Source organism: Perca fluviatilis, chromosome 1 (genome assembly GCF_010015445.1).
Source record: "Perca fluviatilis chromosome 1, GENO_Pfluv_1.0, whole genome shotgun sequence".
NCBI lineage: Eukaryota > Metazoa > Chordata > Actinopteri > Perciformes > Percidae > Perca > Perca fluviatilis.
The window spans coordinates 36,814,658-36,839,548 of NC_053112.1; the positions used below are offsets into that span (position 1 = coordinate 36,814,658).

The 24,891-nt window shown below is 42.8% G+C and overlaps 1 protein-coding gene across 1 annotated transcript in view; it reads right to left on the reverse strand.

Moving 5' to 3' along the window:
• The window catches only part of rims1b (regulating synaptic membrane exocytosis 1b), a 106,063-nt gene extending 81,172 nt beyond the window's left edge, over positions 1-24,891 (reverse strand). The window contains 2 exon segments of the mRNA XM_039796546.1: positions 566-779; positions 24,711-24,891. Of these exon segments, the coding sequence (XP_039652480.1) occupies positions 566-779; positions 24,711-24,877 (381 nt within the window). The 5' untranslated portion in view covers positions 24,878-24,891.

Consider the following 24,891-nt stretch of genomic DNA (forward strand, 5'->3'; position numbering starts at 1 on the left):
CTAGCTTAATAAACACGTGATTGTTCTGTAAAGTACTTGTAGAGTCAATAGAATCTGCGAGTCGGGCGGTCAAGACGCTTCGCTTCTGAGACGTTCGCTTCTGAGACGCTCCCGGGGTGTTATGGAGCGCGACGGAGGACGGAACAAAACTGGAACGCGGGCGGAACACAGCACAGATGCATGCGCCCAGTGGCGAATCGCAGCGATGTCCAACACGATGCTTGATGGCTGCGGTGCAGTCACAGGAGACACAGGACAACACAGATGCTGTTAACTGGTGTGCTGTCACATTCCAAGTAAGTTAAGGTGCGTCAATTTATAACCATTCCACAACACTACGGCCTCAGACTTCTAAAATGAGCCTTGAAGGGCCTAAGACATTCTTCCAATACACTTTGGCCTCACCAAAGTGTGACCAGGAAGCGACGAAGCAGACAGTAACAAACACAGAAGCAGAAGGACCAGAACAGTACATCTATAGCGGGAATGAGGTGAGTGTGAGAGGGGGAAAGAAAGAAAGCAAAAAAGGGTGGGGGGGGTGAGGTTAATGGCTCAGGTTTCTCACATTGTTGGAGCGCAGAGAGACCCGCCCTCCACAGCGAGCGCAGAATTTGGTCTGGCAGTAGGAGCAGAGGTGGCCGCAGCCGTCGGCGAACTTGGTCTTGCGGCAGATGCCGCAGGTGGGCGCGTCGTCCTTCAGCTGGGTCTGCTGACGCCGCGTCTCCACGCCGATGCGACGCACCTCCTGTTTGTAGCTCTCAAACTGCTGGTGCAGTGTTCTGCGGGGGAGAGTAAAAGTGGAAGATTTGCCCATCAGTGGTACATCATGCATTCACAAACCTTTTGTACTTGATCAACTTTCACCTCCTCCAGCGCTGTTCAGACACACTCTTCCTGTGTGACTATCCTCACATTCGTGAAAAACAAAAACAGAAGAAAAAAAAAGGATGTGGTGGAATTTTCGGAATAACTGAATAATTTTCCAAATAAATGAATCGAACAGACACAAAAGTGATGTTATGCACGCACAAGTTTGAGAACAACATTTCAGTTCCAGCAAAAATAACTGGCAATTAGAGCGCCACTTGAAAGGTGCCTTTCAAAACAAAATCCCTCCACGCAATTAGATGAAACTTCAGCTCAGTTTTGCTCTCTGCGGCTCACAGCCTTTTTTCCCCCTCCCTGCTTTCTGGGATGCCTATGATGAAGGAAAAAAAACCTGAGTGTGAATTGCAAATCAGGCCATGTGAAAACACCCACAGTGTTGTAACAACAGAACTGTCAAAGGAATACTGCATTAGCATAGCATGGCTCTCGTTGAGGGGGGACCCAGACAGCATTTTGATTACCATGCTGAGTGAGGGAGAAAGATAGAGAGGAGAGAAGATGGCTTCATGCACAGCTTTGCAGCCAATTTGCCTATTTGTAAAAGCAGACAAACTTTAGTTAAGTCTCTGTCAGCACGCTGACTTTAGAGTCGTGTCTGTGAGCTATTTGTCAAAAGAAACGCATCAAGACATTGGCGTGCGCTGGCATTCACACTTTTGCGCATTTGCCGAGGTAAAAATGAGCAATGCCTGCTGAATCTGTTGAAAAGAAAGATGTATGAGTGGAAGGCCCGGTGATTAGCAGGACATTGAACGCCTCCCGCACCCTTGTCTCGCTTTGCCAGACCTGGAGGGTCTGGCGAGTCCACACAGCATTTCTGGGATGGGGGAAAAAAAAAACGTGCTCTGGTTTATTGCCATTTCTTTAAACCAATCACAATCGTCTTTGGGGGCGCTAGGCGCCGGACAGAGCAACGGTGTCGCTGCAAAATAGCCTCAGGAAGGAACTAGTTTTGGTGGAACGTGTGTACGTTCAAAAGTAGTTTTAGACGTGTAACAGAAAACTCAGATTGGACAGATAGTCTAGCTAGCTGTCTGGATTTACCTAGACTACTCGCACACTGATTTAGACCTGGAGTGAGAAAACTAGCAAAATTCCTGAACTGTAAGTGCTTCTTATTTAATAGTAACAAAAGGCCATCACATGTTCAAAGATCCCAAAGTAAGATTCAAATTCCTTGTTTTGTCCGAACAAGAGTCCAAAAAACAGACACAGACATTCAGGTTACACTGTAAACTAGATCACCTGGATCTGTTCAAACCAGACATGTCGTCCCGTCTGTAATGCTCAGCCGCTGGGCAGGAAACAGGTAGAGAACATAACACCTGATCTGTCGTCAGCAGCTTTTGGTGGTTGAAAAAAAAGAAGAAAAAAACCCCCGATAACATGACCTATAAGTCCAGGGAGGATGCTGTGTCTTTTCTGAATGCTTTTTAGACGAACAAAAAAGGCTCTGTCTTTGTCTTGACTGAAAAACAAGCTGTCCAAACGAAAAGTTATGTTACAAACAACAAAGTATACAGTCTCCCTGAAATGAATCTTTCAAATGCCAAACAGAAACTGTCCAAGAAATGAGTAGACAAAAGTTAATTGTGCATTCCTCTTCACTAGTGCGTTTCTAGCTGTCTCTGAATAGAGGCAGCAGACTGTGCCACCATACAGAGCTGGAACAGGGAGGTGGCTGCTGGACTGGGACACATTTGGCCAATCAGCTGACACGGGGGAACGGTTGGATCAGGGACGACGGTTTTGTGACGTGGAATGTTGAATGAAATGTGAAAAAGAAAAAAATACTGTATATCCATCTGTGTCCTACACAGACTGGGTACCTTTAGGCTGATATTTGGAATATTATCAAATCTTATATGCATTTTTGTCAAATATTTGGTACGTAATGTTGAAGTTCCAATGCTGGCGTTTTGTAAAGCCTGAAGGGGACTTTACGACAAGCCGTAATAACCTAGGGGCTCAACATCAAAGCATCTGTTCCATCTATAATGCAGAGCCAGGACACTTTAAAGTTGCGTCAAATAAGTTAACATAATGACGATCATCAGTGCATCATGAGAGCATCGTTTTATACCATTACAGCCATTCTGATCTCTTTATCCTCACCAGTTTTGTCTGTGCTTGACTGAGAGAGACATGGTTAAGCTTTGAACAGATAACATACATACTGTGATAAAGCATCCAGTAGCATCCTGTATTACTGCAGTCATCCAGACAGGCAGACGCAGTGTCTGCACATGCATTCATACTCAAGAGAATTAGAATTGTGCATGTTTCCACTCACAAATGTTTCAAGTAGGCTTTGCTTTCGCTAATAGTCAAAAAGAATGACAAATGGACAGTGGAGTTGACACAAACCTCAGCTAAACTGATCCGTACGTCATTTCGAATGGAAAAAACAACGTGACACCGCCGCCGCGGCAACGTCATAAACATGACCTCTGACCCCGAGAAGCTATCTATCCTGCCAATGGGAGTCCAGAGGCTGAGCCAAGCCCAGGCACCATGGGAACAGCTGTCAGAAACAGAGGGTGCACAGCCGGTTGCCTTGGTAACGTGGTGGCGTCAAGCGCTGGGTGTCAGCGGGTGTCAGTGCACCAGCTGTTCCTGTTCTTAGAGCCACGGTTTCATCAGTATTTCCTCCACTTCCACACATTAAGCAGACATGCACTGTTAAAGCTGCAGGAGGTGACTTTTTTTTTTAAATATGAAAATAAATCTGTGTTCTCAGCCTAAATCAGAAAAGAGCACTGCAGCAGTTAGTATAGGGTCTCATCATCCTTCACTTTAAAACTATCTATGTATAGCCAGGTGAAATTCTAATGTCAGGTCTGGACGATATTCTGTCCATCAGTGATAAAAACACAAAAATATCTCTTAAATGTTAGAAAGCTATAGCCATTCAGTGAAATCTGGACCACACAACGTTAGATCGTTTATATCATCTTCTCATATAACTTTGTGTGAAGATACCTGCACGATTTCTCAATTTTTCTTTTAAATCATCACCTCTTCCCCACAACTCTTAGCTACCAATATGGAAACCTATTGGGACTTTAAACCTATATTAATGTATGTGTTGGTCACCAGGGGGCAGCACAACAAGTTGAAAACAAACGTTACAAGTCCAGGTTTTTTTCTTCTAATTTGATAACTGACAGAGTTGCTCAGTGCATCGTCACCGATGGCAAATGGCAAAGACTGTGCGAAGGTACCAGGCTCTCACAAACAAAGAGCAAAGAGAAACCGACACACTCAACCGGAAGCAATCTACTGTATGCAGAATGAATACAAAAGATACAGTATACAGCTACAGAAATTCACCAAACATGTGCAATCTTTCTGTCACACATACACACAGACTAGGGTGACCAGATTTCCCGGAGCTAAAACCAGGACACTTTGCGCGTGACCGTAGTGCTCGTGCACGCACACGCTTTTGTGACCATGTGCCAGCCCAGGTCAGACATAATAGATAGAATAGACACAATTTTGCAAACAGCACACGTAGGCCTACCGCTCACAACACAATGTGGTATATAAGTTAATATTCATGAATTTTCTTGGTAAATAATATTAAAAGACACTGAGTGAGTTTCGTGTGGGACCAACTTTATTTTTCAGAATTAAAGCATTCTTTTGGAAAATGCAACTTGTGAGAAGGTATTTTTCATTGCATGGCACTAAACGAATTATTTGGAACTGCTGCCACAGGCTTGAACTAAAGTTATGGTAACACTTTATGGTAAGGGTACATGAATTATGAATTCATGCATGAATTAATTCATGATTTGTTCATTAGCCTACTTCATTCCTTTATATCTTATGAATCATCAGGAATTGACATTAGTTCATAGCCTCTCATTCATGACCTCATGCATGAACAACACATCAGCTAAAGCATTAGGTAAGGTGGGTAGCCTACATCATTATGCACAAGTTCTGTTCAAATCAGAATTTGGTATTGTTGCCAAATTCATTTCCTTGTTTCTGATATGAAGATGGGACGGGACGTGTGTGACTCGAACATCTCACATTTACCAACAAAACGTACGGCGAAAGAGATTTTTTTTTTCACTCTAAAGTTGCTGAAAGCTGCTGCTGTTTCAATCCTTTCGGCTTTCTGCAGCAGACGGGGCTGCTCAAAAACAATCTCAAAAAAAGACCTGGAAATCCTGGAGGCACCGGTTAAAACAGGACAGATAAGAATATATACAAATATTGTAACGCTGGCTGCACAGATTATGCAGACCGCTACGATTGACACACACACACACACACACACACACACACACACACAAACACACACACACACACAAAACACACACACACACACACACACACACACACACACACACACACACACACACACAAACACACACACACACACACACACACACTGTTAAAATCATAAGCTGGACGCTTTATTAGTCTTTCTACATACGTTTAGTTAAGGATCGGGCTATAATAAGACCACGTCGGCTATGTAATCGCTGACAACCGGGACAATTTCATAGTGGTTGGTGTAAACCGGGACATTTTAGCATCCCGACAGGACGGGACACGCAAGTCTAAAATCGTGACTGTCCCGGTCAAACATCTGGTCACCCTAACACAGACACCATCAAAAATTTAAATTTCACACCCTATTAATAGACAATGTGACAGTCCAGATTAATGCCCTCTGAGTCAGCACACAGTTCCCATATCCGTTGTAATTTCTACCTAAATTGCATATCGTGAACACTACCTTTATGTTAAACTTAACCATGCCTCGGCAGGGGACACATGAGTGACCCCAGCCATACAGATGAAAATGGAACCACTGTGTGAAGACAACAGGGAAAAGACGTCCTCTCAAGTAGAGACATGCTGTCTGTGTTCACTCTACTGTGTGTTCATCGATTACAGGCCAGAGCCTGCTGCCTCCCCAGGGGTCAGCCACCATGACTATGATCCCAAGGGGCAGACAGACTCTTTCTTTGGTCAATTTCACTCAAGGAACGATATTTGGAACCGATATGCATACACATTGAAAATGAAAATCTTTAAGTCAAAATTAAGATTTTGGAATGTTACAAACTCCAACACAAAACTTTGTTTTTAAATGCTTTGTGCGATTATTTAATAAATTTATAAGAAACTTTCAACATAACACACAGTCAAAGAGAGTCAGATAGTGTTGGGGGGGGCATTAAGTAAGACTCAGTGGTGAGTGACAACTGAAGCAGAGGGACAGACACAGAGATGTAGCAGAGCCAAAAAATAACTCTTTTTAATTCATTAACTTTATCTGTTATCAGGCAAATACAACGCCAAAACAGATCATCTGCAAACTGCCAAAAAACAGGTAGATAATCGGCCAGGGACGATAATCAGTCTATCCCTACTTAAAACATATTACCACGGAGCTGTATTAACATATCTCAAAAACTACAACCTTTGCTACTGTGTAAAAGTCATTGTTTATTTCACTGAAGCAACAATAATTAACAATGGGTCAAATTACTATTCGTAATAGGAAAGGGGTTGCTCATAGTGACAAACCCACAGGAAATTATCACACAACTCATTTCCCCTCAGCTCTACGTAGCCTTTAAGCATGTTTTAACTCAGCATCTCAGCTGACACTAACTTCACATGCCGCTGTTTTCAGTGGAAAAAGCTCTGATAAACCCACTGTATGCCACCTGACCAGCACCAGACAGCAGATGACAAAGTTAGCAAGTAGCTAATGATCATAGTGGAACATTTAGCATCTAAAGAGCCAGATATTTGTCTCAGGAATCTGTAAAGACCAAAACAGAGCTAAAAGGACAGTAACATTTTGACTTATATTAACTGGAGAGTAGTCTTGCATTGCTAGACCTACCTCCACAGCGCTGCAAAGGAGGGTCTGGCAAGTCCACACAGCATTAAGGGATGAGAGAAAATCATACTCTTGTTTATTGGCATCTCTTTTAACCAATCACAATCGTCTTGGGCAGTGCTAAGCGCCATACGGAGCAACGGTGCCTCTGCATAATAGTCTCGTGAAGGAACTTGTTTTGGTGGAACGTGTGTACATTCAAAAGTAGTTTTAGTCGTGCAACAGAAAACTCAGATTGGACAGATAGTCTAGCTAGCTGTCTGGATTTACCCTGCAGAGATCTGAGAAAAGGTTAACCATAAACCTCATAAATCGACCGGAGTTTAAAATGTCAACACAAAGAAAGCCTAAGGATATCCGGCCTAAATGAGTGAAATCCAGCAGAATTTCCTTTGGCAACGGAGCAATCCCGGAAGTGGAACGCCGTGGATATAGAATAACTGGACAGAAACACAACTCCAATAAATGCTAATGTTGCTACATGACTGCTGGATGTACAAAAATGAAATTGTACCACCATCCAATCAATCTGTTTCACCTGCTGTGACAAGTCAAAATGGCTACCGTGAAAAATATAAATTTTATTAAAAATTACGCTTCCTAAATTACTCAACGGTAGCAGTAACTAGTAACATAGTTAGAGCTACAGTTACATTTTAACTTCATTACCATCCCTGTCAGATACTTTGCAACAACTCTAACCGCTTTGGATTGAAAACTCCGGGGTTGCTTTGTAGTCTGGATGGACAGAAACGGAGACATTTGGAAACGACGACGCACGTCAGTCGGTCTCATCGGTTAGGTAGGCTTACTGTACATACCTTTCAGTAACAGTTCCACCTCATAGACGGTCCAAGCAAATAAATCCCTGGTTCTTACTTTTTGCCATTGTTGTTCTTTCTCTAATGTTTTTTCAATGTATACACTACTATGTCTTCATGGATATATATATCCATGAAGACTTAGTAGTCAACTTCCAACCTAAGCTAACCCCAAAGCTAAGCTCAAATAACCTAGCTAACTTAGCAGAAACATACAGCCATCTCCACACAAACCCCAGGTGATTTCTGGATGTATTGGTTGCTAGCTAGACAGCTAAGAAGACACAGCATGTGAAAAATATCAAATTTGGAGTTACCGGAGGGTGTAAATGTCCTCTTTTAGCAGAAGTAAGGCATACTCTCACCGCCTCCAGACCCAGCGCTAAGCTAACATATCCTGACCAGGACTGCTGTTTTGACAGAGCACACAAGATATCCATGACAGTACACTACTCATTACTGGGAAAAAAGTAACCTATTGGCACTACTGTAATGTGTTACTATCCAACACTGTTAGCATGTCGCCGTGCTAGACAGTGACCAGGGGGGGGTCCAAGTGGTGTGAACCAGCTGAACTGTGGGCGTCTCCTCTCTCTAGGTCAACACCATGGGCCAGCCAGAGAGCCAGATGTCAAAATAAGTGTGCAAATGGGCACACACACACACACACACACACACACACACACACACACACACACACACACACACACACACACACAGAAAACCCACATGTACACACGTATGGATTTGCCTTCGCCTAGGGCATTATATTCAGCCCCGCGTGTCCAAGGACTCCATTCCTCTTTCTCCCTTTCTCTCTCATGTTCTCTTTATCTCTCCCTCTTGTGTCTCCACCAGTTACTGGTGTGGAGTTGTTAATTAGCACCACTATGAATACATTGCCCAAGGATGGGGAGGGGAGAGGGGAAAGCTGTGTGTTTGTGTATGTGTATAGGGCAAAACTATTTCTGTCTCATCAGCTGATTCCTGGTGACGCCTTGCAGAAGACTCCTTCTCAGTCAGAAGAAACATAAGAAGTTGGAAAAGAAGCAGCCTGTATGTTTCAGCCTTGGGAAGTGGTGATAAACTGCTTTTCAAAGCCTTGTGCCCTTGGATACTGTTGCTTCGCCTGTAGCAAGCAATGCAAATTCACCACTCCCAATTCACAATGTGTCTTCGATTTCACACAGAAGTAAACAAAGGCAGGCTTTCCATTTCAAACCCACGGCCATGGATTTGGTTGGCTAAAATGCAACAGTAAATTTATGTTTTGATATTTGTATGTCCAAACAACCTATGTTTCATTTTCAAATTCAAGATTTAAGAATGAGGACTAAACAATGAGCTTAAAAGTAACACTATCTAACACACGTTGTCTGGTTACAACTCTTAAACTATGATATAATAGCACCTCCACTGACGTGGATGTGGAGAAATCCTAAAAACTTGACAAACCTGCGGTTTCTAGTTCAGGTGTTTAAGCTGTGATTGGACCATTGCTGCTCAGGGCCAGGGTTTAGCTAACAGTCAATTGACACCAATGGTTGTAACAACACAAACTTGCTTTTTTCAGAGGTTTGGAGGTTTTAGTTGGAAGAAAAAAACAAGCATGCTGGATCAATAGTCCCAGCACTGCATGACAACACAATTGAGGGCGTTGAAGGAAAAAACATCTCTGCTTCTGATGGTGCTAGAGACCGGGAAGACAACAGATATGTTGGCAAACGCTGTGAGGAGGCAAGGAAAGGAGGAGTCAGGGGTGGAGGCGGAGTGATCAAAAGGGGTATATAAAAAGGAAAAAGACACATTTATGGAGGAGACACAGTGGGGTAAAAAAAAAAAGGAAACAGAAAGAACAGGTGAGGAGTGGTTTACACACAATTCCAAGAAAGAGATGGGTAGACAAAAGGCTGTCTGCAGGGAGGAGGAGAAGGAGGAGGAGGAGGAGGAGGAGGAGATGGAAGGAGAACAAAAAAGCAAAGGATGAACAAAGAGAGCCAAGACGGAAACAAGCGTGGGCCAGAGACCAGCGGAGGAGAGAAGCTGATGCATCCGGAGCCACTCTATAAATACCACTTGAGAAGAGGAGTGGATGATGGAAAGAGGATGGAGACAGGATGATGGAAAGAGTAAAGGGAGAAAGAAGAAGAGGAGAGAAAGGAAAAGCAAAGATAGATTTGCCCAGGAACAGTTTATAAAAGCAGGAACATGAGTCATTTTTAGGAAATGAAGAATGGAGTGATGTGTCAAAAAAAATTAAATTCAATCTAAACATTCCTGCTGGAGTGTGGAGTGTGAAGGTGATGAAAAGAAGAAAGGAGGCAGGGAAGGGAAAGAGAAAGAGCAACAGATGGGTGCTTAACCAAATGCAAACATCGTCTTTGTTTTCTTGTTTGCCTGCCATGATGTTATCCATGATGACTTCTACACATTTGGCTTCCTCCACTGTCAAAAGGCTATAAAATAGTACCAACGTCATAATGCTAGCAGAAATAAAGCAACCAGATGGCCAGTGTGTATCTATCTATAGGGCAGCAATTTCTCAAACAATCTGGTCAATCCTCCCTGGCTTGATAGGGTTTGATTCATTCTTTCCATGATCCAATGTTACAGCCACATCTGACTGCTGTAGTCACATAAACCTGCTGGTTTAGTACACAGCTTCAGGGGAGCAATGCTCAATGAAGCAAAATCTAAGCTGCTGTGTTCTCTATCATTTATTTTAGAGAATAATCTAGACTTTATGGTGTCTAGAAACTAGACTTTATGAAGTTTGGGGAGAAAAGTATCCCTTCTACCACCATACCAATCCCTTTTTATATCTCCGAAACAACAACAATGTGCTGAAAAATATGTTTTTTCTTTGATTGTTAGATGATGGGTAAGACTTTAGTGACAAAGTGATCAATTTGCTTTTTTATGTTTCACCGTAAATATTCTGTAACTTCATCTAAATCAACGATTAGCATCCACCAAAGCCATTGTGGGAAAAATGTAACAATCGATTATATTTGAAGTAGCAAGCAAATTAAAGCAGAGTGGATAAGGCAAGTGTACAAATGTCTCTTTCATACATTCACGGTGAAATTGATTACGATGGGCTCTAGATATGACAATGTTGTTCAGTTGGACGGTTGGTCCATGACTTTGGTCCAGACTGAAATAACTGGTTGGATTATCATTCAAATTTCCTTTTTTACAGGCATTTTGTGATCCCCTGACTTTTTCTTATGAGGTTTACTTTTGCTATTTTAGGTAAAATCAAAATCAATCAAATGGATTATCATACCATTTGGTACAGTATCCATGGCTCCTTCTGGATGAATTGATCCCCTGACATCTAGCACCATAATCAGTTTCAATTTGTCTAATACTGTCGCTTAGGGACCACACACACCTACTAATGACACTCCCAAAAAGCCTCAGCTGTACTTTGTGTTTAGTGCTTATTAGCAAATGGAACTATGCTAACCTGCTAAACTACGATCTGAATGGTTAGGGTCAGGACAGCCCATTGGTTAGGGGGTTAGGACCTGAACGGATCGGGTTTCCGTTCAGAATCTGGTAGTGACAGGCATTACCTGCTAAACAGTTGCACGTTATAATTGTCATGGTGAGCATGTTAGCATGCTGGCGTTAAAGGTCCCATGACATGGTGCTCTTTGGATGCTTTTATATAGGCCTTAGTGGTCCCCTAATACTGTATCTGAAGTCTCTTTTATATAGGCCTTAGTGGTCCCCTAATACTGTATCTGAAGTCTCTTTTATATAGACCTTAGTGGTCCCCTAATACTGTATCTGAAGTCTCTTTTATATAGGCCTTAGTGGTCCCATAACACTGTATCTGAAGTCTCTTTTATATAGGCCTTAGTGGTCCCCTAATACTGTATCTGAAGTGGCCTCGACCAACTGCCACTTTGCTCGTTTGAAAGCCATGATGTCTCTCTCTCATTGGTGGGCCAAATTCTCTGGGCGGGCAAAGCAGAGAAAGGGGAGGTAACCTTTCTCCTTATGACCTCATAAGGAGACGGTTCCACATCGGCCCATCTGAGCTTTCATTTTCTCAAAGGCAGAGCAGGATACCCAGGGCTCGGTTTACACCTATCACCATTTCTAGCCACTGGGGGACCATAGACAGGCTGGGGGAACGCATATTAATGTTAAAACACCTCATAAAGTGACATTTTCATGCCATGGGACCTTTAACATTTGGTTCAGAACTAATCGTGGATGTCATGTGCATCACTCCATTCACATTTCCATGGAATTCAGTATGACATATTGAATATGTTCAGGCTACAATAAATTGGATCTTGACCAATATTATCGTAAGTTTAAAGTCTTGGTAGTGAAGTTAAATCACGCAAACATTGTCAACAACCAATGCTTGTGCTCCCTCCAGCACCAAACAGGAGCAGGGTTTTCCCTACCTTTAGAAAGTTTGGGTGCAGCACCCAAGCCAATTTGGGCACCACCTAAGCTTAAATAATGTAACTAGAAGGCTTTTCTCAGATCTAGTGATGGTAGTCTGGGCCCAAGGGGACTTCTTTAGCCACTTTGTGTCAGGAATTGCGAGGCTTGGACCCCAAAATGCAGAGTTGAGGTATTTATTGAACAAAAGACTTACAACAAAAAGTGTCCAGAGGCAGGCAGGCAGGCAGGCAGGCACAAAGAAAGATAACCAGAAGACAAGACAGGGGAAAAACAACCAGGAAGGAGCGACGCAGGGAAAACCAGGAAGGGAAGACATGGAGGGAAGACGATGAACTGACACGAGTCAAAGACAGCACAGAAACTAAATACACAAGGTAACTAGGGTGAAACAAGGGACAGGTGGAACACATCAGGGCGGGGCAGACAATCAGGAAGGCAGGAAGTAGAAGAAGACATAACAGGGGAGAAGAGAGAGAGAGAGAGAGTACTACAAAATAAAACAGGAAAAACTACAACAGAATCCCAAATCGTGACACTTTGAGTGTTATTTATTATCTTGCCTTAGCTTTTTTTCAACGTTTTAGACAGATGTGGTAATAATAATGTTCGAAAATGATGATTGCATTTCTTTTGTTGAAAAGCGTAACATTTTCTTGAGGGATGACCCCTAAACATACCTGGGGAAAACACTGTAAAGAAATGTAGGTTTTCTAAACTGTCGCACGACGTGCATTTGTAATGATGAGTCTCCGAAGGGTCTGTGTGGTTGTACAGGTTAAATTAACTTGATGTTAAGTCTTGTGTGAGTTCAGTATTGTTTCGAACACAGTGCCACTGTTCCTGCTCCATCCCAGCACAGACTAAGTCCTTTAGCTTCGTAGCTTTAGCCTGTCTTCAGCCTATAGCGTCAGACTAAGCAGCCCCTCCCACAGCCAGTGCTTAGACGGTGATAACTCTTTTGTATTGATGTCGTGAGTGTTTTACCCGTATTTATGGAGCAGAGTGCTTTTTGCCATGGACTCCACAGTGTGTACAGTATGTGTGTATATCAGTGTGTGTCTATCACTCTATCTTTCTCCTCCTCATGTATTTTTTCTTTCTTTTCCATTCATTTCCCTTTATCTTCCTCCGTTGCCTTTATTTCTTTTCCTCTCATATCTTCAATACTGTACATTGGATTCCACTCTGTCACAGCCAAGGAATTGATAAAAAAAAAATTGTATTGACTTTGCACTATCCTCTTCTTCTGTTTCTTTCTCTCTTAAATACTAAGATACACACACACACACACACACACACACAAACACAAAGCCTCTGACCTCACACAGCCTGCAGGGTGACGTAAACCAGGAATGTAGTTGGTGCAGTAGTTGTGGAGTAATTATGGGCGATCTCTAATCACCTCACTCTGTCCCAGTAGCCTGGGCTAGCAGCCCACTCCTCCATTGCCCACCCCTCCTTCTTATTCTTCTTCTAACCCTCACCAAACCTCCATACAAAGTGAAAAAATCTAATAAAAAAAAATTGTTGTGTTGGATTTTTGTTGATGCGCTACATCCACTGCTAGCATCGTGGTTTATTGGCGTCCAAAATGTTGAACATTCATTTTCATGTTTAGCGATTGTTTTGTTCCTTTGCATTTGTTGAACATTCAGTAGGTAGTTGTATAGGGTGTCATTGCGATTATTTCATTTTAGTTTTAAATCTTAACAGCTGTGTCAGTTCGCTGTGACATCACTGGTGGGTGTGGTAACAGGTGCAGTAGGGCAGTGGTTCCCAAAGTGGGTTCTGGGGACCACCAGGGGTCCTTAAGGGAGTAAAAAAAAAAAAAAAAAACTTAACGTGCTCAACTCACATTGACACTTATGGTACAGTACGTGTCCATTGTCAGCGTCATTTCCACACTTCCCCATTCATTTCTATGGAAGCAGTCGTGCAATGCATTGTGGTAGCGCCGCAAATGAGTCGCTCCTCATTTGCATAAAGTTGAATCCAGGCAATTTAATATGGATAATAATATATAAAGGTAATTTGGGCAGCACTCCAATTAATACTTTTTATACACACACACACGCACACACACACACACTCACAAACACACTCAACTCTTCGTGACACAACATGATTTAACATTATCTAAATAAGCATATAGAGACATTTTTGACTGGTGTTACCAGACGGTACACATTTGAGTCCCATACAATGTCGTGTGCGGCCACCCATGATATAATCCCATCTCGTCCTCTGACCACAAACAGACAGAGATAGAAGGAGAGAGGGGGAGAGATGTTGATAGCCTGGTCAGCCCGAGTAGAATGCTTTCTCATTAAACTTTAATGCTGGGGAGGTCTGAGAGCACTAAAGAGGCCGATCACCGTGGCTCGCTCGGGTCTCTTACTCTCAGCACACTCAGTCAGAGTCCCACCCAGCCCGCCACACCATCTCTTCCCATCCTCTGTGAGTGACAGAAAGGCCACGGTCCTGGTTCTCTGTCACACTGTGTCCCCTATGTCTCTGCGGCTGTAGCTAATGATTAACCAAATCAGCCCAGCTGTATAAACACACAAACGCAAGGATGTTTCCCAAATTGTACAAGATAGCAAAAGGCCAACGATAGCGCAGAGGTTTAAGGACATGTGCACCTGTGTTCTTTTATAAAGGAGGGGGGTGTGGGGAGCAGTTCAAGAATATGCAGGTATGTATTGTTTGATTTTTAACATATATTCAGTGAATGGCCAAAAGCACCTGGACACCCAAACATTTGAAATATGTGATTGTTGAACACATTGTTGTGAGTGATCACTACTATTTAGTTGGTTAGGGATCTAGTCCCTCATGCATAAAAGTAGCTACAGTGGGAGATCGTCTTCCCCCGAAAAACGCCCCCAGAGGTTGTTTTTTTTAACTTAACAAACAGCGTCACGTGCGTAGCCTTCAGGAAGTGAAGAAACGTCTGATTTTACCACAACCATTTTCTAAACTTAACTAAGTAGTTTTGGTACCTAAACATAACCCAACTGTGACCATTTCACAACGTTAAGGACGTGTTTAAAATGTTCAGCGTTAACGTTCCAAACTGTGACCGACGTCCTCTGGTTTAGATAAGAGGACGTACCGTCCCTGTGGGTTGTATTAAAGCAGGACCCCTTAACTGAAAGAGAGACGGAGCAGGGACCCCCTACTACATATATTGTATAAAATAAAGTTGCATATTAAACTGGGCCTACATGTAGGGCAGCCTAAAGGCTATATACATACCTTTTTTGCATAGAATACTAAGCAATTAGAATATTAATTGTTGGCGTGGTTTTATAAATCATGTTTTAATGTTAAACATACCTAAAACCTCATGATTCCATCGGTGTCGACCATTTTAAAATCTTAATTTCATTGTGCCAACAGTTGCTTAGTTTGTAACATGGGTGCATACAAGACATTCAAAGTAAAAAGAAGAAAGGTGAGAAAATATCTTTCATTCTTTATATGTTTGCGCCTCTGTATATTTGTAACAGTATGACTTAAGACTCATTCTGACTTTCTGGCAGTAAAGTCCAAAGAGTGACCTTTCAGAAGAGACCAGGATCATGACTGTAATTTGGACTGGTGCTCAAAAAGAGGGTGCAGTTTTAATACTTGCCAGGGTGCTGAGATTTCAGGCTTTTAAACTCACTTTTTGGCCCAGATTTAAAGTAAGAGTGTACACATGCATGCATATTACACACACACACACACACACACACATACAGGTGCACATGCATGCTGAGGTATACCCAAAAGTGAACCAGTGAGTCCTTTTCCCGTTTTTTTCATTTGACAATGAAAAATTGAGAAGCAAACACAAGATGCAGCTTTTTGTGACATGCAGCAGAGATGACAGATGTGTAGACAAACTCGCAAAAGCGTCAAACACACACACATTGAACACACACACACACTGATGTGACACGAAACACAAATCATGTACACACACACGTAGACACCGTTAGCACCCCCCCCCCCCTTGGCTTCCATTCCTCCAGGTGTTGCAGACACACCCGACTGCTTTTGAGTTCTTTTAATTAAGAGCAAAGTGTGAATATCCAACCCAGCACACTCTGAACACACACACACATATGGAGCACATGCATTCGCACTCTACCCAGCTGCCTGGAAAAAGAGTGGAAGCTGGCTGCAAGGCAACAGGACGCACAGTACAGTAACAGTAGAGGCATTTTGTCTTTGCAAGAGCATTCTTATCTCCTGCAAGCTTTCATCCACAGAACGAGAAAACAGCAACACCGTGCATCTGTGGTACATTGTGTGCGCTGCCTGTCATCAGTACTGCAGTACACATGCTCTCAGACGTACTGTTTAGATGCTGTGTGTACGTGAGGGTGGGTATGCGTAGATTTTGAATGTGTGTAAGTATTATGTGTGCGAGGAAGAGTGCTAGTGTAAGTGCATATGTTCACCTATGTAAGATTGGAATGAACATGTTTCCTCATTTACATTAAAATACATGATCAAATGCACACACACACACACACACACACACACACACACACACACACACCAGACAAACACACACACACAAACACAGATCTGCATTTCACACTGTAATTAGTGGAATTGAACAGTGGGCCACAACGGAACCAGATTAACAAGAAAAAGAAGAGGTTCAGAACATCAACAGCAGCCAGTGAACTGAATATTTAAATATTTCAGGAACTGCTTCCAAGTGAGTGCTATTTTCAGACCTGATCCATAATTCAACATTAGCATTTTTCTCGCAGAAACCTTGAAACTCTTAAGTCTGCTCGGGAAAATGTTTCTCTTTATCTCAGCTGAAAGTACCAAATTGTGTTAAGTGGGAATCTTTTTGTTCGACTCCAGAGACAAAATTTGGTAACGTGACATTCTGTAACGCTAACTGCTACTGTTTTCAGCTAGCCACTATGCAAACAAGTGAAATCTATCCGAGTTAGAAGAAGGGTATCTGTTTAAACAGGATAGAACGATTCATACAAAATACACAAAAGTCAGTAATGTTATCATTGGACCAATGTTTGGAGGACACAATGGGTAGTTGGAGGCTAGTAAAAGACAGGATTAGACATTAGACAAGATGTTGAGGGAAATGTTGTTTTAATGGGGTTGATGAGAGCAGTGATAATGAATTAAAACAGTAACGTTGAGGGCCTTAAAAACCCAATGGGAGCTATAGGACACTAAGGCCTCTTTCACACTGGCTGCGTGGCGTGAGCGTGTCAGCTGCGTGGCGTGTCCATTTTTATTTGGGCTCCCATGTCAACAGGTTAGAGCTTACACACTGCCTGCGTGACACGCACGGCTCAAGCCACACCAATAGGAAAAGATGTTTATATGTCATTTTGACACAAATACATATTAATAAATGACATTTTGATGTTTGAAAGTCTCTAGGTTTTGACATAAATGCAGATTATAAATGTAATTTAAAAAATTACGATTACGAAAAATACGTTTCTCAGATATTGCACCTGTCAATACAGAAGGAAATATTCTGTAGCCTATTTTGCCGTCAATACTGCCGACGTTGTCTTTGCTGTAATCAGATCAGTATATAGGGTTGAAGAACACGCTATTATTTCATTTTATCAATGGGAAACATAGATGTGTCCAGACAAGGCTAGCAGCAGCAGCAGCGCTGCGTCAGACATGTTTCTGGTGTGTCAAGACATAGAAAACGCCACGCAGCCGCCACGCAACAGAAACGCCACGCTCACGCCACACAGCCAGTGTGCAGGAGGCCTAATACGCTCCACAGAGCTGGGAGGAACTGCAGGGTCAAGTGATATTTCACAGGGTCCAATACTACAGTATGAGCACCTCCTTTCACATTACGTGTAGTCATTTGATTTGTTGTTGGTATGTAAATATTGAATAGTGCAGCTTTAGGCTTTAACTATCTTTTTTAAGTTCCACATCAAAACAAAAGTAAATCTGTTGTTCCAATAAATTAAAGGCAGGGTTGGTAATGTTGTTGCGTCGCTGCTTCAGAGCAGAGCGGAGAAAGGGCCGCAGTCTCCCTTCATGTCTCATTAACACCTAATATTATCATACCCAATGTTTAAAACAAATATGGCTACTGTTTTTGGTGATTGGTAGGCATGTTTACAGGATTACAGCAGCTACAGATGATGGATCTTTTTCACTCCTTTTTCAGAGCCCATAAGTTATTTCTTGCTGTCGGGCTGTAAAGACCATTTCAAACAATATATAAAAAAAGTACTGGAAATAGTTACCAACCCTGCCTTTAAAGTGCTCATATTATGCTCATTTTCAGGTTCATAATTTGTATTTAGAGGTTGTACAAGAATAGGTTTACATGGTTTAATAAAAAATATGCTCAGTAGCTAAGTAAGGACTACTAGCCAGTCAGAAGCAGAGTATGAGGGCGTGCCCTGACAGTACCTAGGTAAGGACTACTAGCCAGTCAGAAGCAGAGTATGAGGGCGTGCCCTGACAGTACCTAGGTAAGGACTACTAGCCAGTCAGAAGCAGAGTAGGGCGGGCCCAGACAAGCAAGCTAGTGTGATCCGAAACAAACCGGCTTCAGCCAGTAACCATGGGGTAAATGCTAAATCAGATCAACTAGACGTGTCAACGTAGTTAGGTTTAGGCATGAGGAGTGGGGATTGGTTAGGGTTAGGGTAAGAATAACAGGTTAAGCCAATCAGGTTTACCCTGGGGCGAAAATAAGGTGGGCCACAAGGCACGTCCGTTGACGTCAACACGTCTAGCATCTACCGTAACCATGGCTTTGGCTCAGCCTTACATGTTGGAACCCGAGTCTGATCCCGAAACACAGGCAGAACAACCCGAACCAGCTTTGCAACCTAGTCTGGAGCAAGACATTTCAGAGTAAGTTATTTAAATGTTAACAAATTAGTCTTTCATACGTAACGTTTTAATTCTGCACTGTCTCTTGGACATGTACAACTATCTGAACTCTTGGGGCCTCTGCTCTAACTGGCTTGGTTTGAGGGCGTGCCACACTAGTAGCGAGGCGAGCATTATAACGTGTGTTACAAAGTGACGCAAAGTGATGCAAAGTGACGCAAAGTGACGAAAAGTGACACAAAGTGTTGCAAAGTGACCCATGTTCGTCACTGAACTAAAGGCTGGACTACAATAGAGCTGTTTGGAGCTGTTTGTGAACAGTGTTTTCTGTTGGAGATGGTAAGTCCCTTTGGGGGGGACTTTTTCACTTTGTAAACCTATAACGTGCACAAAAAGATATATAACACAATAAAGGAAAGGGGAAAAGCCAGAAAGCCTAATATGAGCACTTTAAAACCTACTGTTGAACTTGGCTACTAAACTAAAATTGACCTGTTGGTGGACAGAAGCAGCCCGATCAGACAGCAGTCAGGGAGGGGGGGCTACGCTGTCCTCTATATGCACCCTGTAGCCTGCCACCATGGGGAGCCCTGGTAGAGAGATTAGCAGTGTGTGTGTGCGTGTGTGTGTGTGTGTGTGTGTGTGTGTGTGTGTGTGTGTGTGTGTGTGTGTGTGTGTGTGTGTGTGTGTGTGTGTGTGTGTGCGTGTGTGTGTGTGGGACCCCTTCCTGTCTCCCCCTTCTCTCTCTCTCTCTCTCTCCACCGCTCTAATCTTTAAAACCTCTAAATCCTCCCTTCTCTCCCTCCTTCTGTGCCCTAGGTTCTAATTTCTTCTTCTGTCCATCTGGTGTGAAGGAATAAACTCCAGCCAATCGGCACCTTGTATTGAGCGACAGACCCGAAACGTTTTAAAGCATGTTACTAACAATAATACTAAAGCCAGATGTGACTTCCCAGTAAATTCAACCAATTATAGGCTACTACTAATAGTGTTTACTTGTACTTTAGCTCTGCCTTAACATCAACACAAGTGGACACCTCCATTAACCCGCCACTCCAACCCTTAAGGCTCTGTGTTGTGCGTCCATGACTCCACCCCCATCTGAAATGTCTACAACCTCTCTGCTGAGAGCATCAATATTTTACACATTATTTCTATATTTACATTTTGGAAGCCTCCAAAGCTCCCAGGGGGTGGATGGGAAGTTGGGAGTGTTGGGTTTCCGGATTTTTTGACTTCACAGCATCGGAGAGGTTGCTCACTGCTGCGTTCAGCATTTGGCTCTCTCTCCCTACAGCATGACAGCCCCCTCCACCAACATCCTCTGGATTAGGAAGTCAATGGAGGTTTAGCAAGTCAAAGGAGGGAGTCTCTGAAGTATATAGTGTATTAGACTTGGACAGTGGTGGAAGAAGTATTCAGATACTTTACTTAAGTAAAGGGGCTAATCCCGCACTGTAAAAATACACTGCTACACGTAACAGTCCTGCATTGAAAATGTTATCTAAGTAAAAGTATGTAAGTATCATCAAGAAAATGTACTTAAAGTATTAAAAGTCAAAGTACTCAATGTAGAAAAACCCTCCCATTTTAGAAACTGGAAACGATCCAAACTGTTCTGTCAATCAACTCAGTGTTTAAGCTGCTAATTATTTCAGCTGGACTTGTAGGCCGTTATATTGTTGGGTAGTTTAATTTATAATAAAACCTCATATTTTATAAACTACATGTGTTTTCTGTGCAAAAATCTAAATTTGTAAAGTAACTAGTAACTAAAGCTGTCAGATGAATGTAGTGGAGCATAGACGTCAAAGGGGGCTTGAGCACCTGACCTTTTTTTTTTAAATAAATGAATAGATAGATATATATATATATATATTCTTGTTTGTGCACAGCTTTCCAGTCAAACAAATGTATTTATTGAATAAAAAATCTAAATTTAGATCCGACTTTTTTGAGTTCCAAATAAAATTGAATTAGTAAGGCAGTCAGGGTTGTGTTAATATATGTAACGTTTTGTTTAAATAAATACTTATAAGAGGTGCCCTTTTTTTAGCCCCTGCCCCCAAAATGTCTGTGCACATCTCTGCCGTGGAGTAAAAACTACAGTGTTTCTCTCTGAAATGTAGTGGAGTAGAAGTAGAAAGTGGCATGAAAAGAGAAAAGACTCCAGCAAAGTACAAGTACCTCATAGTTGCACTTAAGTACAGTTCTTGAGTATATGTACTTAGTTACAATCCCCCACTGGACATGGACAAAGTGTTGGTTAGCGCTGTGAATCACAGCCTGACCTAGCACATTATTAGCCCAGAACCAGGTGTTCTGGCACAGATCGGGGCGCCTGAGTTCCTCTCATGCTGGAGGTTAAACTCATGACAGATAAAGTCCAGTATCAGTATAACCTTATCACTGCCAGCTGCTCAGGTCTCAGGCAACGCTGCAACCCGATTGGACAGTGCTGACCAGGGGAATAGTCTTAGGACGTAAGGTACAGAATGTTCTTTTGCAGGTGACTTTTCACTGCTAGGGGAAAGCATTGTTGGCTGTTATTTACTGTAGGCCCACTCCTCCAATAAAGATGAATTTGTTGTAAAAGTTTCACCAGCCCTGTTTTTTGACCTGGTTTTAAAACCCGTCCTGTGATTTGATCATGAGTGGACGGCTCTAAGTAGGGCTGCTCGATTATAGAAAAAAAATCATAATCACAATTATTTTGGTCAAGGGCGTTTTGTTTCCACATTGGGGGGGACACCCAGAAACAAAGCATTTCTGTTCCACACAGAAGCTGTGGTGGAGGAGCTGTTGGCATATTTTACAACAATTGAAAAAGAATATGGCAGTTTAAGAGTTGTTATTTCTGTAAGTCAACTAACAACAACCTGTATTAATGTGTCAATCTAATCCATGTTTGTTGCCATTTTTTTATGCTAATTTTCAGTAATGTAGTTAGATACATAACTACTGTATGTAGGACGTTCTTAATGTAATCCCACTCAAATTGTTGCTTAATAATTTTTCAAATAGTTGATGAAAGAAATATACATTAACATGAATCCAACATATTATTAGCAAAGATAAACCAGCCTATTTGTGAAAAAAGAAACACACAACCTTGATGACAGACTTACTGGCCAATAGGTAAGCTAGCCACTAAGGTAGCAATCCAGATATAGTTAAGTATTCGCTGTGCCACATGTATGTTTAACATTAAAACATATAAATGTGTATGAATATGTCAAAAAATATTTTAATAGCTTGCACCATAAAAAGCGTAATCGTGTGTAAAGGCCGTTGGCCACCCTGCACACTATTGTAAGCTGTTGTTTTTATTTTGAACTCAATTTTACAATATAAGTAGGGGGTCCCTGCTCTGTTTCTCTTTCAGCTAAGGGGTCCTTAGCCTAAAAACCGTTGAAGATACCTGCCATACAGCATTAGAAGTACTTAAGAATTTGTTCTGGTGGCAGACTGTTCAACAACATTCATTTTGCTCATACACTAATATTTCGTAAACCACAGCTGAGCTTGTTTCTTCTCTAAAACAGAAAAATAGGTAGGCTATACAATCGTCCATAACTATCTACTCGACAGAGCTATCATGCATGCTAATGCTGCAGAGCATACTCTTAAACCACTGGATGACATTTACCACAGCGCCATTAGAGTCCATCACTCGAGATACTGTACATGGGGGGGGGGCGCCCTGGTAGCTCACCTGCGCCCCACGTACCAAGGCTCAGCCCTTACCGTAGCAGCCCGGGTTCGAGGCCCTTTGCTGCATGTCCTCCCTTCTCTCTACCTCCTTTCCTGTCTTCATCTGTCCTATCAATAAAGGCCAAAAAGCCCAAAGAATCATCCTTAAAAAAAGATACTATATATGGAAAATATAAATGCACAAACATCTAAAACGCACCATCATGTTGAGACATTGTTATCTAAGAAATAGAGGGAGGTGTGTGTGTGTGTTTTGTGTTGTGTGTGTGTGTGTGTGTGTGTGTGTGTGTGTGTGTGTGTGTGTGTGTGTGTGTGTGTGTGTGTGTGTGTGTGTGTGTGTGTGTGTAATGATGATGATGACCCTGGCTTTGCAGAGGTGTGACAACATCTTCCCTCTGCACACGGTCGTAAATATTATTTATTATAAGACTGCTTCACTACTGCGCCCTAAACATTATTTGCATGTTTCTCTAAGATCCCACTTTTCATTTTATCCAAAGCGTGCTGGAACCATGAAGTGGTTTAGCCAGATGATGAAGCCATTATTGACTGAACCTGAGCCTGTGCCTCATGGAACATTAAATACATCACTTCCTCTCCCCATGCGGCTCTCAGCCAGCTTCCTTTAGGCTGCAGTCAGGAAATGAAAACAGCCATTAGAATGGAAGCAAGGAGCCAGAGTGCTATGGGATGCTGCACGCCTGCTACGGCAACATCCTACATAATGAAGCCAGAGACGGGGCGTCACATGTTCCAGTGCAGGTGTGGGTCGGCTCTGGAGGTTCAAATTGCCATTGCTTGTGGTGGAAACCCCTGAGGCATCAAACTGCAATGTAACCAAGGCTTTGTATGAGGCAGCTGTAGCACACCCAGCCCTCATCACGGAACACTGTAATGTCTGTCTAACAGACAGTAAGTTTACAGCGACCTATAGCTATCACTTATCATTTTCCCATAATGCTCCTTTAGTGGCTTTTACAGTTATAGCCTATAGCATCCTTCTGAAATGTATCACTGTTTTTTTTTTTTCTTCCTATTCCTACACAGCTCAGGTTCTTAGTATTTGACGATGGATCGCCATTTGGTCTAGTATACAGAGGGTTTTCAAAGGTGCTCCTGTACAATATATCCGGTCTCTTTTCTCATCTAGCTGTATCGTGTCTGGTTCCAGGCTGCTAAGAATCCCAACCACACCCCATCGTCTTCTCTCCGCTGAGGGGAGCACAAATGATCGAACACACACCGCCTCACCACCGTCCGTCTGTCGGGCTTATGAAACGGTCTGTGTCGCTCCAGGCCCAGTGAGCTATAATGTCATTGTTGTTCCTATTATTGTCAAAGCGATCTCTCTCTCTCTCTCTCTCTCTCTCACACACACACATACACACACACACACACACACACACACACACACATACAAATAGACGCGCACAAACACACACACATTCACTCCGCGGCTGCAAAAATCTACACCAATAAAGCCACTCCAGCGTGCGTAAAAGGGAAATCAGAGCGGTGTTGGATGTGTAAACTGAGGGATGGGGTGCTGTCCCCATTGATGAAAACAAGTGGGTGAAGGGTGGAAAATGCTATGATTCATCTTCTCCCCCCTCCCCTCCCACACACACACACACACACATACATACACACACACATACACACACACACAGCAGCAGCAGCAGCAGCAGCACTGTCACACCCCATCCTCACGGTCCTATCTGCACCTGTAACCCTGTTTGACCCTGTTTCGGGTCATCTCCATTCACTGGGACTAGATTGTTTAGCCTAATGTATTGATTGATTCCAGCAGCAGCTTCCGGCTGTATCTCTGCTGCTGACTTCTTTTACAAACCCATCCTGAGCTCTTCCTGCTCTGCTGTGCCTTTATGTTGCCGGCCACGTTTTTTTTTGGGGAGCACCCAACCACCTCGACAAGTGCATCGGCTACTGGTTCCTGGGTGTGATGGTGGTATGGGTGTGTGGTGTTGACCACTACGGTGGTAACACTGGGCTGTTGGTAACGTTCGACTGACATCTTTCTAACGGGGGCTTTGCTATGCGTTATTATAACTTCCACAGAAAAGGAGAAGAAGAAAAGAAAATGTTGTCCTTACTTTAGCATGGCTTGTTCTTTATCCTCTTCCTCCTTTTGCCGAGCCATCACTGCCATGATGATCTTCCTCTCCTCCTCGGTGAGATGGCTAAGGTCCGGCAGATCCGGCATGGATGGCGGCGCGGTGGGTGGGCGAGGGCCACCCTGGGGCCCCACCGAGGCGGACATCTTTTCCACCACCA